At 41.7% G+C, this 13,309-nt stretch overlaps 2 protein-coding genes across 2 annotated transcripts; both read right to left on the bottom strand.

The window, feature by feature from the left end:
• Positions 1–4,577: 4,577 nt before the first annotated feature.
• prph2a (peripherin 2a (retinal degeneration, slow)) lies at positions 4,578–11,617 on the bottom strand. Its single transcript, XM_047032802.1, has 3 exons — positions 10,138–11,617; positions 8,100–8,346; positions 4,578–6,136 (listed from the first exon to the last, which is right to left on the bottom strand). Exons 1-3 carry the CDS (start codon positions 10,716–10,718, stop codon positions 5,930–5,932), a joined length of 1,035 nt encoding a protein of 344 aa, XP_046888758.1. The 5' UTR covers positions 10,719–11,617; the 3' UTR covers positions 4,578–5,929.
• A 110-nt stretch (positions 11,618–11,727) lies between these two features.
• tbcc (tubulin folding cofactor C) lies at positions 11,728–13,067 on the bottom strand. Its single transcript, XM_047032801.1, has one exon. It carries the CDS (start codon positions 12,949–12,951, stop codon positions 11,911–11,913), a length of 1,041 nt encoding a protein of 346 aa, XP_046888757.1. The 5' UTR covers positions 12,952–13,067; the 3' UTR covers positions 11,728–11,910.
• Between the last annotated feature and the right edge of the window lie 242 nt (positions 13,068–13,309).

Genomic DNA, 13,309 nt, shown 5'->3' with positions numbered 1-13,309 from the left:
CAGAGTGAAAGAGCTGGGAGGTAAAGAGAGCAAACCAAACTGGAGGCAAAAAAGATATTTCTTTATCTCAAATCAACGTCAATCGTGGCACTGCACTCCGTTGGATTATAAAGATGACATGCAGAATATGAACTTTGCAGAGTGCCCAGTTCTTGATCTGATTGTGGGAAACTAAACCTATTCTAATTTGCTCTCACACACACAGATTCCTGGCTTTATTAGAGAGCCAAATAAAACATTTTCTAAACACAAAGAAAAAGTGGGGTCAATGCTATCAATTATAAATCTATTCAAATATTTCCAAAATAAAATGTGAAACAAGTGAAAGTGAAACCAGGTTTCAGCCAAAGGATTGTAAAATGGACAGTTCAAATCAATATCCTAAAGATTTTTTTTTACTGGGTAGTATATGTGTAAGATTTTGAAAGTTACTTAACTTAATTTACCAATAAATATTTGTTTGGTGAAGTCCAGATGTCTTTCTATAATAAACTTTCCATCAGTCTATTTCAATAAACAATACAGTTTGGCCTGGTGACAATGTATTTTTGAAGTAAAGAACGAATAGTTGTATAAATATTTTTAATTCCAAGGGGAAAACAAAGTTTCCAATTGCAGTATCAATTAAATCGGAAGGAGGGGGGGGGGCGCAATACTGTTTTGAGTATTAGCTCTGAATAATGCCAAGACCCCTACCAGAATCGCATTCATCACAACAGAAAACTGCCTTGGTGTCACTGGGATTTTATGGACATCAAGAAACTCAGAATAAGTGAGCAACACATCTTCTTGATTTAATAATTTATCGATTTGTGTTATGCCTGCTAAAAAACACCTCTTAAAAAAGTTTGATTTAAAGAATCTAAATAGGATATAAAATTCCAAAGACAATTCGAATTTAGAATGAAATGTCTCATCCAATTTATTTAACACATTGTTTAGAGTACAGAAATCAAGGAAGTTCAATCCACCTGATTCACACATATTCATTATTATAGAGTTCCTAATATAATGTGTTTTGTTTCTCCATAGAAAATTAAATAACGCAGTATTACACATCTTTTTAGAAACATAGAGTGAAGTGGCAGTATTGACTAATCTTGACAGTCCCTCAGCTTTACACAACAAAACTTTACCTTTTAGGGATAAATCCCTCAGAAGCCAGTGATTCAACTTTGGTTTAGGCTTCTGAAGGATGGGATCAAAATGTATCTTACATGTAGATTTTTATCTTTCGAGATAACAATCCGCAAATATGTCACTGATTCCTTGACTGGTATATTAGCAATATGTTGTAACTGGCAGTCTTTAATACACAGTTCACATTTGTTGATGTTTAAACTAAGGCCAGAAGCTTTAGGAAGGGCATCTATAAGAGCAGCTGAGACCTGATGATGATCTTTCAGGAACAGTGCAGTCTGCTAACTGGAATATGATAATATCCCTGCCAGCAATAGATATTGCTTTTAAGTGGCTTTATTTAGCATAAATATTAATAAGCTGAGTACAGAACACAAAAAGATAATGGGAGATTGGACAACCTTGTCTAATACCACGTTTTAAATCAAATCTAGAAGGTGCACCACCTTTAAATTTAATACAACAGTTTGCGATCCTATACATTGTTAGTTTAGCTTTTCAGAAAAAGTCTCAAAATCCAAATTTTTGTCATGACTTAAAAGTTAAAAAGTAACCAATGTATTGAGGGCTATCTATAGAATTTAAGAAAGTACTTACATGTGAGTAGTCCAACAAGTCTACGACTAATATTATATTATTTGTATTTTCTTTAAGAAGCTAGATTGAGCCTAACGTATGAGGAGGTCCATAACTGACTGCAAAAGTTAAGGCAAAGATCTTATAATCATTGTTTTACAGAGAAATTGGTCTCCTGTTATCTAAGAGTAATGGGTATTTTTTCTGTATCAATGTTATCAATACTTGAGTTAAAGTAGGTGAAATAAATTGATGTCTATACTGTCTGTATAAACCTTTTTAAGGAAGGGGGCAATAAGATCAGAAAATACAATTAAAGGTTATAAAAGTGGGCCATCAACCCAAAGAGATTTGTTAACCTTAATAAGAGCGACAGTGTTAAAGACCTCCTTACTAGTAATTTAACTATCACAACTCTTTTTTTTCTCAGGGTGGAAGGAAACATGATAAGTTAAAAGTCCCAGTGCTTCAATACTCTACGTCAGCACTCATGGAATGCCTCTTGTCCAATCAAATTACTTGTAAGAACTATATTTTGACTTGTCTTGTTTGTCTTCTTTTTATATTTCTTGCTATGAACCCTCTTGTGACAGAAATACAATTTGAATTGAATTTGTACAAGATAATAGTTTGACAGTTTCAAAGTACTTTAAACTCCCTGTAAAGAGACAATAACATTTGTGTTCTGAGTTTGTGACACAAGAGAAAAATGTGTTCCTGACCACCTAGCCAAATTTGAATGATAAAAAAAATCGTCGAGTAACTAAAATAAGTTGGCAAACTCTTGAAAAAATTAGCAGTTTTCTCATTTCTCAAGTGCTGGGTGCGTGTCCGCACAGGTCGCTGAAACCACGTCCACTTGCGGAAAAATTGCTCCTCTCACAACTGTCGAATACCTACAACAAAAGGGTTAGACTCTGCAACAAAAACTCTACAACAAAAATTGATGCTCCTAGCAGGATTGTCTTTAAACAGCCATATTAATTTGAGCCTACAAAACCAGAATAAAATTCAGAGGAGAGGACATTGACCAACTATCCGGGAATCAATCTAGTCCTTCTCGGTCTGCAACCGAATGGACATTTTGTATCTCCCCTTTATGCAAGTTAACAAGCTAGAGCAGCATGTCATTGATATGTAACTAGCATGACTTAGCCAAATAACGTCAGGCTATCAATAAATAACAGTTTATTAGTTTTAACAACAGCTTATTTGCTCTCTAGTTCCTAAAGTGTTAGGGGAGGGGCTATGCTCAATGCCACCATTGCATCATAGAGGCATGGTTTCATCCTTGCCCAAAAAATCCCGTGGTTTAACGATGTAACATTGTAATGTGTTTAAGCAATACATTTCAACAACAAAAACATGTGTTAAGACAAAACACTCGAAATACACTTTACTGGGACATTAAGTACTTGCTTTGACTTTTGAGACAGGATTTGAGGTGACATGATCTCAACAGTATTGCCAATTTAGTGACAACCAATAGGACCTTCTGGTGAGATTTGCAATCTCAAATAGCAGTATCCCACCAATGAAACTGTATTCTGTTATGTTCTCCTCTAGTACAGTAAGCAAATGAGAACACCTAAGCAATCCACCTGTATACCTTCCTGTCTTGGAAGCATTGAAGCTGCCAATCACTGTACTTGAGGTCCATGAGGTCCATGCCCAATGATAGTGGAATTTCACACTTAAATTATATTTAAGTCACATATAGTATATATATATATGCAATCACCGGCCACTTTAATAGGTACACATGTTCAATTGCGTGTTAACACAAATAGCTAATCAGCCAATCACATGGCAGCAACTCAGTGTATTTAGGCATGTAGACATGGTCAAGACAACTTGCTGAAATTCAAACCGAGCATCAGAATGGGGAAGGGGATTTAAGTGACTTTGAACGTGGCATGGTTGTTGCCCCCACACACACACACACACACAAATACAGTCACAGTCAGCAACCACACTTCTAGAATTTCTAGAACACTTCTTTCTTATCAGATAATCTTATCCGATTATCTCTCAGATCTTCTATTTTTTGTATCATTCGTCTCACTGTATCTCTACTTACACTATCTTTCATTTCATTTTTACTCCCACTTTTAGCATTCAACATCAATCTTTTTGCCTTTTCAATACCCAACATTAATTATTTCCCTCCATGCTTTCTACATGACGTGTGTGTTCCTGCCCAGCACATTACCTGTTCATCTGACTGAGGGCTAAAGCTAATCTAAAGCCTCTTATGGCTCTTATCTGCTAAGTGCTAGTTAGATACTTTAGGCCAACCAAAAATACCTCACTCATAGTTGGCCTGGTTAGCGCTGTGGCTAGCTGTCAGAGGGCCTCCACTAAGTCTGGAGCGGTCAGGACAGCCTCCCTGCTGTTGTCAGGCAGGGTACGGGGGTTACCTGCGCTAATCTGGTGACGAACACATAATGGGTGATTGGTCATGACAAACTTTTGACCTTGGTATGGGAATTGTTTTGGGATGTTTTTGCCACAGGATTTGACATTTCAACAATTGGAGAAACAAAAGGACTTGTTTGTGACAAAGGAGAAAATTGAAGGACATTGGTTGTAAGCTTTAGACTGCATACTAGTTCATAATTGTCCAAATAATCTGATAAAGGAATTTAACAACTGCATCCCCTTCTTTGTCCTCCATTGTGTGTGTTCCTGCCACACTTGTCCTTCAGCACACATTTGAAAGCTTGTCCTATGGCCATGTGAAAGCAGTAATCACATAATGATCCTGATCCTATTCACTTAATCAGGACTCCCACAGCGCTCCCAGAATGCCTTGCTCTCTGATCTCTACAACCTTACACTGAAACAACACACCACTATGATCCTTTCTAACACATGACTATGTTCCTTTATTCTGGTGTACAATAATCATCATCATTTTCTACGCGTACAGAGACAGAGAGACAAAAATATTTTTCATGACAAAAATCTTTACAGTCAATAAAATAAAAGAATTTGATTAATTACATTGTTTAAAAAAAGTTTTGTATCAATTCTACACTATTTACAAAGACAGTAGCCCAGTTGTTGGTGTTTGAGTGTGTGAGAATGGTATTTACAGCAGGTCCATACCTAAAATAGACACATTTAATAGGACACAGGAACACTGAGTGGTGAAGGTGAGGGGTCAGATTTCAGGGTTCTGTGGGAGGGATTTAGCTGCCAATCTCAAATGTCCTCCCCAGCTTTGTGGTTATCATGGTTCCCTCCGGTGCCTGCCCCTTTCCTTTCCCCCTCACTTTGGCTTCAACCCTACACCCCAGAGTTCCTCCTCTCCCCAGCCCTACACTCCAGAGTTTCCCCTCTCTCCAGCCCTGAGAGACCCCAGAATGACCGCTCCCCTCTCCCTCACACTCCTACCCCATCTCAGTAGCACAACCCAGCCTTTTAAGACGAATGCAGTAGAAGTTGAGAAGCTGTGTTTTGTGTGTCATGTCATTTATTTTCTTTGCCTGTAGCCTATTATTTACCTACAAGTGAAATCACTATAAAAAACACTGCTCATCGAGCTACCAATACCAACTTGACTCCTTAACCTTTAGAACTTTGGGAGGGGGGGCTGCATAGCAACCACCATCCCCACACCGCTCTGAAAACGACACACCTGCTCACCTGACCTTGTAGTACTGACCTTACGTTTCACATTAAAAAGAATGATATTCTTTCCCATTGTGGTAAAATGCAAATATATTGATAGTATGCATTTTTTGGTGTTAGACCTTCAGCTTGTTGGTTTGTTGTGTTCCCACATTTGAGTATAGACAGGATGGAAATTAAAAATAAAAACATGAAATAAGCAATAACATTCTTTACCTATGAAACAAAGAGAGAGAATCCCACAATGAGAATCTGCTTCAAAGCAGAGCTGTCGTCTGAGTTGGTCTACGTATGCATGAGCATGTGTGGTGACTGTGCGTGTGTTTCTGTCTTCGGTGTGAAGGGTCACATTTTTCATAAATTCTGCTTTTTCTATATGTACTCAGGGACCTATGATGTACTTCCCTTTACACAATACTGAAGTCCATTTGTTTATATGTTTCCAAAAGCAAGCCAAATGTGTTTATAGTATTGTTTAGTATGTTTTATGTGGGTAAAATAGTAGCAACACCAATCTCTCTCTCTCTCTCTCCCCTGTTCAGTGAGGGTGGTTTCAGTTTGTATGGGCGGAGCTTGTTCAGCTCACCGTGGCGACGGGAGCCTCCGCTCCCTCGTCCACCTGGTTGCCTTTGCCCATGTTCTTCATCTTAGCCATGATGTCAGTGAAGGTCTCCTTCACAGTCTTCTCCAGGATCCAGCCCTCACTCTCACTCTCTGGGTCTTCTGGGTTGGCCAGGGTGGAGAGGGAGGTGTTCACGTATTGCAGACCCACCATCACACCCACCTGCAGGGTAGAGGAAGAGTCGTCACCCTGGGCCTGGTGGCACACTCTACCTTGACTCAGACCCCCAGCATCCCCTCAGCCTTGACCCTCATGGCCACCTGATCCTCAGTACAGCTCTAATCTGAGCCTCTACACAAGCTTCCTCACTAAGCAAGCATCACGCCTGTGAAAATGCTTGGGTTAGAGTGCGTGTCCACTACAGCGGAGCAGGGCGTTGGCTTCCAATTTATTTTCAAAGAAACCGGACTTTGATGCTCGCGTAGGGCATTGTGGAAAGGCAAGCAGGGCGGAACGTTGCAAGCTGGAATTTCTCAACTTTATGTAAATGAGGAGCGTTAAACGCAAGCGTTGGCCAATCGGATTGGTTTCTTGTTTCTTGTAACGTAGCAACCGTTGGTCATGGTAAACATTACTAGGTTTCAGTTTCAAAATGGAGAAGAAATGTATTGTGTGTAGCTGCACAACCAGTCCTGTTCAGAACAAAGTTACATAATGTGACAAGCCTGAATTTTAAGATTACATTAAAATAATAATGCATGGTGCAGACTTACCGATGTTGTTAGTGTCCCTGGTGTGTTTTTATGCTTTTAAGTGCCACAGTTGTGCCACTGCTAGCTCACTAGCCCAGCCGACACACGACTGGTTGAGTGACTGGTGGCGTAACATGTAGTCTACTGTAATCTTGCACTAGTAAAATATTTTGTATTTTAACACAAATGTTGTGTAAAAGTAGTATGTTGATCGATATTGTGAATACATGAACCCAAGTCTGCACACTTGGCCATGACTACAACAGTGACCTTAGAGAATTACAACTCTGTATTAACCTTTCGGACATGCCTCCGAGCGTGGTGAACTGTGGGAAGGCAAGCGGTGCAGAACGTTAAAAAACACTGTAGTGGGCACTTAGGGTTACGCATGTACATTTAGTCATTTAGCAGACCCTCTTATCCAGAGCGACTTACTGTAAGTACAGGGACATTCTCCCCGAGGCAAGTAGGGTGAAGTTCCTTGCCCAAAGACATAATGTCATTCTGCACGGCCAGGAATCAAACCAACAACCTTCTGATTAATAGCCCGACGCCCTAACCGCTCAGCCATCTGACCCCAAGGGCTAGGGTTAGAGAGCTCTGGTGGTTAGACCGTATCTAATCATGGGTTGCAACTGGACAGCCCACGTAACTCACAATTTATCATCCAGGAAAGACAAAAATCGTTATGAATCACCTGTGGGTGAGAATGTGAATCCCTACTCACACAGCAAATGTAACAACAACTACTGGGAACACTTAAACACAAACATCAAAGATTGATAAACACCACCACAAAGAATACAGATTCCAAAACAGGACAGATAATGTGGACATAGTACACATAGTACACAAGTACTTAATTAATTCCAGAAAGTGGGTTAGTGTCTGGCTCCGTCCCTGGTGGATCTACAGGACAGCTCTCTGTGCCACCCTGGGGACACTTACGTAACCATGGCTATTCCAGGTGTAGGATCTCTTTGGTTGTTTTTGTCTTTGATAAGCTTCAGATGTCTTAGTCTAAGTCGTTAAAGTAGTAGTCTACTACTTGATTTTATGATTTCTAGATCGGACTAATCCATATTATGTGAGCTGAGTTAATCATTCTGAAAACAAAATGTATCCAAATAAAGGTCTGGCACACATTCTGTTAAGTACAGGACTGAGAAAGGAAGAAATGATGACAAGCACATAGGTGTTATGGTGACTGTTTGAAGTGGATGTGATGATATGCGACAGCTGAATGTGGACACAGAAGGATAGCTGGTTAGATGCAGTCATGCTCTTTTCTAAGGGGACTTATGAGCTAACATGTAGCAGGGGCCACAACCCACCCACAGCAGCCTGGGGCCACAGTGGGATCAGGGAACAAGGCATGCATCTCACAGTTGTAGAGAGGCTGTATAATTGTGTTTGTGTGTGGGTTCCTTTACCTCCAGCATGGTCACCAGCAACACCAGGGCTCCTATGGTGTTCATCAGGCCTCCGTAGTAGGAGAGCAGGGCATCGCGGCAGCCCCTCTTCCAGATGTTCAGGTCCTCGGTGTAGTGGTCATAGCTGTAGTGGGCTGTGTTGTTGGTGACCTGGTACTGGATGCAGGGTCTGGGGGAGCTGGGGTTACAGCAGCTGAAGGGAACCCCATCCATCAGATACTGACCATCCACATTGCTGCCAATACGACTGCAGAGGGAAGGGCAGAAAACAAAGGTCAGCATCCTATACATTCAATTTTTCAGAGATCAGTAATGTATTGTATGTAATACTTGATCTCTTTGAGCTCGATGAATAATAAACCTTTCCCTAAATGGTTCCCTAGCGGTTCCCTAGCTTACAAAAGACACCTGAAGGATTCACTTCATCAAAATATCAAAACACTATCAGGACAAAGCTACCACAACTTACTATGACAACCCCTACCTTTAATTTGATGAATGTCAAGGCTTAAACACCTCTACATTAGAGGCAGTGTTCACCACTACATTAGAGGCATATTTGATTAAGCAGTGCCATTGCAGATGGCTCGGATGCTGATTTATAATCCAACTGTAAAATGTTTTACTGTAATAGAAAGCGTATCAAGATATCAACATATAAATTGGTCAGCACAAAGGTCCATTCCATCTGACACACATGTATTTGATCTAAGATAATGTATTCAGCATGAGTGTCTTCATTCAAGTCTCTGCCTTTGCGTTTTTTTAATGTAATGTAACTGTAAAAAGTAACTGTGGCTAATGCAACAGCTAATGGAGATCTGACTACATTTGAAAGTGAAATAAACTGCAACGTATCTGCTTGGCCTGTATGTGACAGGATTAACCCCTTTAACCCTGACAAAGGCAATTAACTCAAGAAGCAGTATGTGCCTCATTACAGGTCACAGGGCTGATTACAATCTCCTTACAGAGAAACAATCATTGACTGTGCGTGTCTTCGTATGTGAAAGAGCATTAAGTCATTCAAAGTCCTTCCCCACAAATCGGAGAAATGCACCGTCAAGTAGCAATGCTGAATAAGATCAAATAAAGGTTTTGTAAGGAGGGTATCATTGAAATGTTTTAAACAATGTCTGGCACAGTGGTTATTTATGTTCTCAATAGTAGCACACTCTTATGAGAAGCTTTGGGTCAATCAATCTATAATGTGTCTAAATATGTCTTTTAGTTTGTCAATCATACTCATTTGTTAAATTGCGTCAAGGTCCATTGGTGAATCTGTGTGTGCAAGGAACTATCTGGCAATGTCTATTCATACCATGTTGCCAGGTCCAGTGCTGATTGGACAAGACAGTAAACCCTGGAGGATGAAGAAATGCAATCCAAGAGGATTTGAGTCTGAGAACACCACCTGATACCTAATTTTATGTAAAACCACAACAATTAAAACGTAAACTGACCGGATACCCCCGCCCCCCCTTCATAAAATCCATAGAAACAGTCCATCCTGTTACAGCAATCCAACATCCTCACTAACACCTGGAATCCACTGACCCTGTACTCCTTCAGTTACCTTACACAGAAAATTGGCCTCATATTGGTGACCTTTTTTCCTAATTTCTCATCCATGTAATCTAAACTCTTACCACAACTGGAAAACAGAGCTTAACTCTTATTCACAGGATATGTGGTCAACATATAGAACATAACAGGCCTTAGTGTTTACATTTAGTCATTTAGCAGACACCCTTATCCAGAGCAACATACACTAAGTACAGGGACATTCCCCCGAGGCAAGTGGGGAGAAGTGCCTTGCCCAAGGACACAACGTAATTTTCATGGCCGTGGAATCGAACCAGCAACCTTCTGATTAATAGCCCGATTCCCTAACCACTCAGCCATCTGACTCCCTGCCCCTGTTGAAACACATGCTGATTTAGTGCTGGGTTGGACCTGCATTCTACCAGATGCTAGGTAGCTATAGATGCACAGGTAGGTTTAGGAATGTGTAGCTCAACATAGATGGGTCACTTACTCTTTTACTTCTTTTGCCCCAAAGTTCAGGTAGCGGTTACTAACCCACTGGATTTCAAACCAGTCTTTGTAGTTGTTGTTGCCACAGCAACGGAACTCCATTTGCATCATGTCCAGGGTCCTCTTCATGTAGCAGCGGCCAGGGGTGTCTGTGTCTTTGTAGAACTTCATGCCGTTCTTCAGCCCCTCTGCCAGCGTGAATTGCAAGGGAATTCTCATAAGAAAGCAGAGCAGAGCCGTCAACACCAGAAGGGCGTTAAAAATCACGCACGACACCAGGAAGGGCTTCAGCATGGGCTTCCACTTGGCAAACTTGGTAGGATCCAGGGAGTCATAGCAGATCTTGCCTCCAAAGGCGTTGATGCCACAGGCAAGCAGACCCACTGCAATGAGCAAGTTGGGAACAAAGTGGCTCTCGTTGTTGTCCATGAGCTCAGAGCGTTTCCGCAGCTCGATCTTAAAGAACAGGCCCATGCTGAACACCAGCACCCCGGCCATCACTGAGAACCAGTACATAAACCAGACAAACTGGGCCAGTTTGACACGCTTTTTCAAGTCAAACTTCACCTTCATGAGCGCCATTTTTTAACCTTTGATGAGTTCTTAACAGTTATAAACAGATACTACACAGATATCTCACAAGCTGTAGGGAACTTATCCAGCTTTGGACCCTTAGTCTTCACTTCTGTTGCCTCAGTTCAACCTCAGGTCCTGTGAACTAGTCTCTGTGATCAGGGTCTCCTCTGGCTGGTCCAGCAGGACAGGAGAGTCAGCCCAGATCTATAATCCATCCCAAAGTGAAGAAATTGAGAAGACTCAAACAGAGGGATTGTGGTTATTCCTCAAGTCTATTCTCCCATACCGCATCAATCTCCAAAAACTCTCAATGGGCCACTGAGTAATGTTCTCTCGGTATAATTTGTTCTTGTCCAAAACTTTCCCTCCTAACGTGGCTGATCTCACAGGTGAAGCTAATCGTGATGTTCCTTTCCCTGCGAGCAGACGATTGCTGAGGATCCTCATGATTAAACTCAAAGTGGCAGTACGTCATGCTAAGCCTCTGTAAGTAGCCCGATCCCATTTGCAGAAATCCTTCTCCAGAAGATGAGCCTGATCGTAAGCTGTTGCAGGGGACCATAATTGGTTTGAATGTTCACGTGGTTAAGGTCGCCCCAATGGTAGCATGAGGGCACAGTAATAAGGACAGTTAACAGTTAACCACACCTGGAAGGTGAAGGTGGAGCCAACGGCTTGAATACTATATTCACAGGGGTCTCTGAGTTCAGCAGACAGGATGTTATTCTACACAATGGAAAAAGGTGCTGTTCAACTAATGCCTCTCTAATTCCATCAGAGTACATGAAGCTGCACACCACGCCAATGCCTATACCTGCCCATGACCCAGTTTGCTCTACCTGCACTCCATGTAGCCTCTCTGACCTGTCTGTCACTTCACACTACAGAGCAGGAAGTAGGGAGACATCTGTTTGTCACTAAAGTTAGATGTTGCTTTAGAAGATCTTTATAGATCAGATTCAACTTTGAGAGATGCACACAATACACTACGAAACAGAAAGAAATAAGAGGTATTTAAATCAGGCCATCAGCCATTTTTATTCATATTGTTTGATCATAAACACAGGGGAAATGTATGTGAAGTTAAGTACATCAATTATCAGTTTTGATATTTTAACAGTGTCAGGTTGGGACTGAAGGAATAGTATTTTATTGATCTACTGACTGTTTAAAGTCCACTCGTGATGGGTGTGTACTGCTAGACATCCCAGTCATTTCTTCTGTCAGGTTCCGGGATGACAGTCCAGTTGGGGGAGGGGGTGCTTGTGGCGAGCCAATTAAAGTCATCCACTTGGGTCCAGTTGTTTCGATTCTGGTCCAGACCAGACACAAGGAAGTCACTGTCCAGGCCGGGATATGACCAGGAGAAGGGGGCAAAGCGGACCCTTTGGCAGTCTTCTATGATGGCTCGGCTTGTGACATGCAGATACACCTCGGTGTCAGTGGTGTTGTGAGTTCTTAGTTGCTGGCAAGGGAAGACCAAAACGCAGTTTGTACAGTGGTCCACAAATATTGAACTAGACACCGGTCCACACAAGATCTCACAGTCACGGACATGTTTAACATGCAAAGTACTTGGGGCACCAAAAAGACGAACTTTGCAATTAGTCAGGTATGTCAGCAGTACATCTTGTTTTTGTATCTCCTCAGCTGACTTGATCAGCGTCTGAGAACTGATGTGGGAGAATCCGCACTGATCCGGATGGGAAGTTCCGAGCAATTTAACACCACCAGAATCGACAGTCGTGGCAGATGCAGGGGAATCGACTACTGCGGTTACTTTTGGGTTACTTGCACCAGCATTACGAGAACGAAAGGCGAATTTTTTCTTGGGCAAAACCACCTCTCTTTTCTCAGCCAGAGAGGTTTGCAGTTTTTGAAGAGACGCTTGTGCCTGTCTCAGCTCGTACTGCGTCAGAAATGTCATGCTATCGTTTAAAAACTTTTGGAGTTGTTGTGTCTTCAGTGTCACCTCTTCCAGTGTTTGCGTCGCAAACGCACAGTCATCCTCAGAGCAGGCCGACATGAGTCTCTCAATTGCCAACCGCTCGGTCTTAAACGTGCTTGAAAAGAACTCACTCCTCTCTTCGGTTACGGACAGGCTCTCTTTTTCTTCCTTCCGCCTTTCTACATCCTCTAGCCTCAACTGATCACGTTTCAGTAGCCTCTCTGGAATTTTAACAGTGTCGCTGGGACCTGAGTCACCATTTCCCTGACCATCGCTGGTGACAACATCCATTTCCACTGACAAATTCTTGTAGTGGCCTACTGAAGAAACCTAGAATCAAAATATGATTTTCACCCTAGGTAGGACCGAGGAACAACACGGAAGTGGTGATCCCACTTACAAACAAACTCCTCTCTCATTGGATAGAGAATATATTCTGAAGTGTGCTGGAATGTGATTGGTGAATGCAGAAGCGCGTGCGTAGGATCTGGGTTCGGCTTGCAGTGCGTTGACATTGTGAAAGAGTGGGAGGGGGGACATTGGGCCGAAATTAAAATAAAATAATTTCACTATCATAATAGCAAATTTCCACGTCCTCTTTTTTGTGAAGAAATATTATTACGAAGGTATTACAATTTGGAGCAAACCC

This window comes from Hypomesus transpacificus, chromosome 13, assembly GCF_021917145.1.
Source record: "Hypomesus transpacificus isolate Combined female chromosome 13, fHypTra1, whole genome shotgun sequence".
Taxonomy (NCBI): domain Eukaryota; kingdom Metazoa; phylum Chordata; class Actinopteri; order Osmeriformes; family Osmeridae; genus Hypomesus; species Hypomesus transpacificus.
The sequence above is the reverse complement of the archived record's forward strand: the minus strand, read 5'-3'. Positions and strand labels throughout refer to the sequence as shown.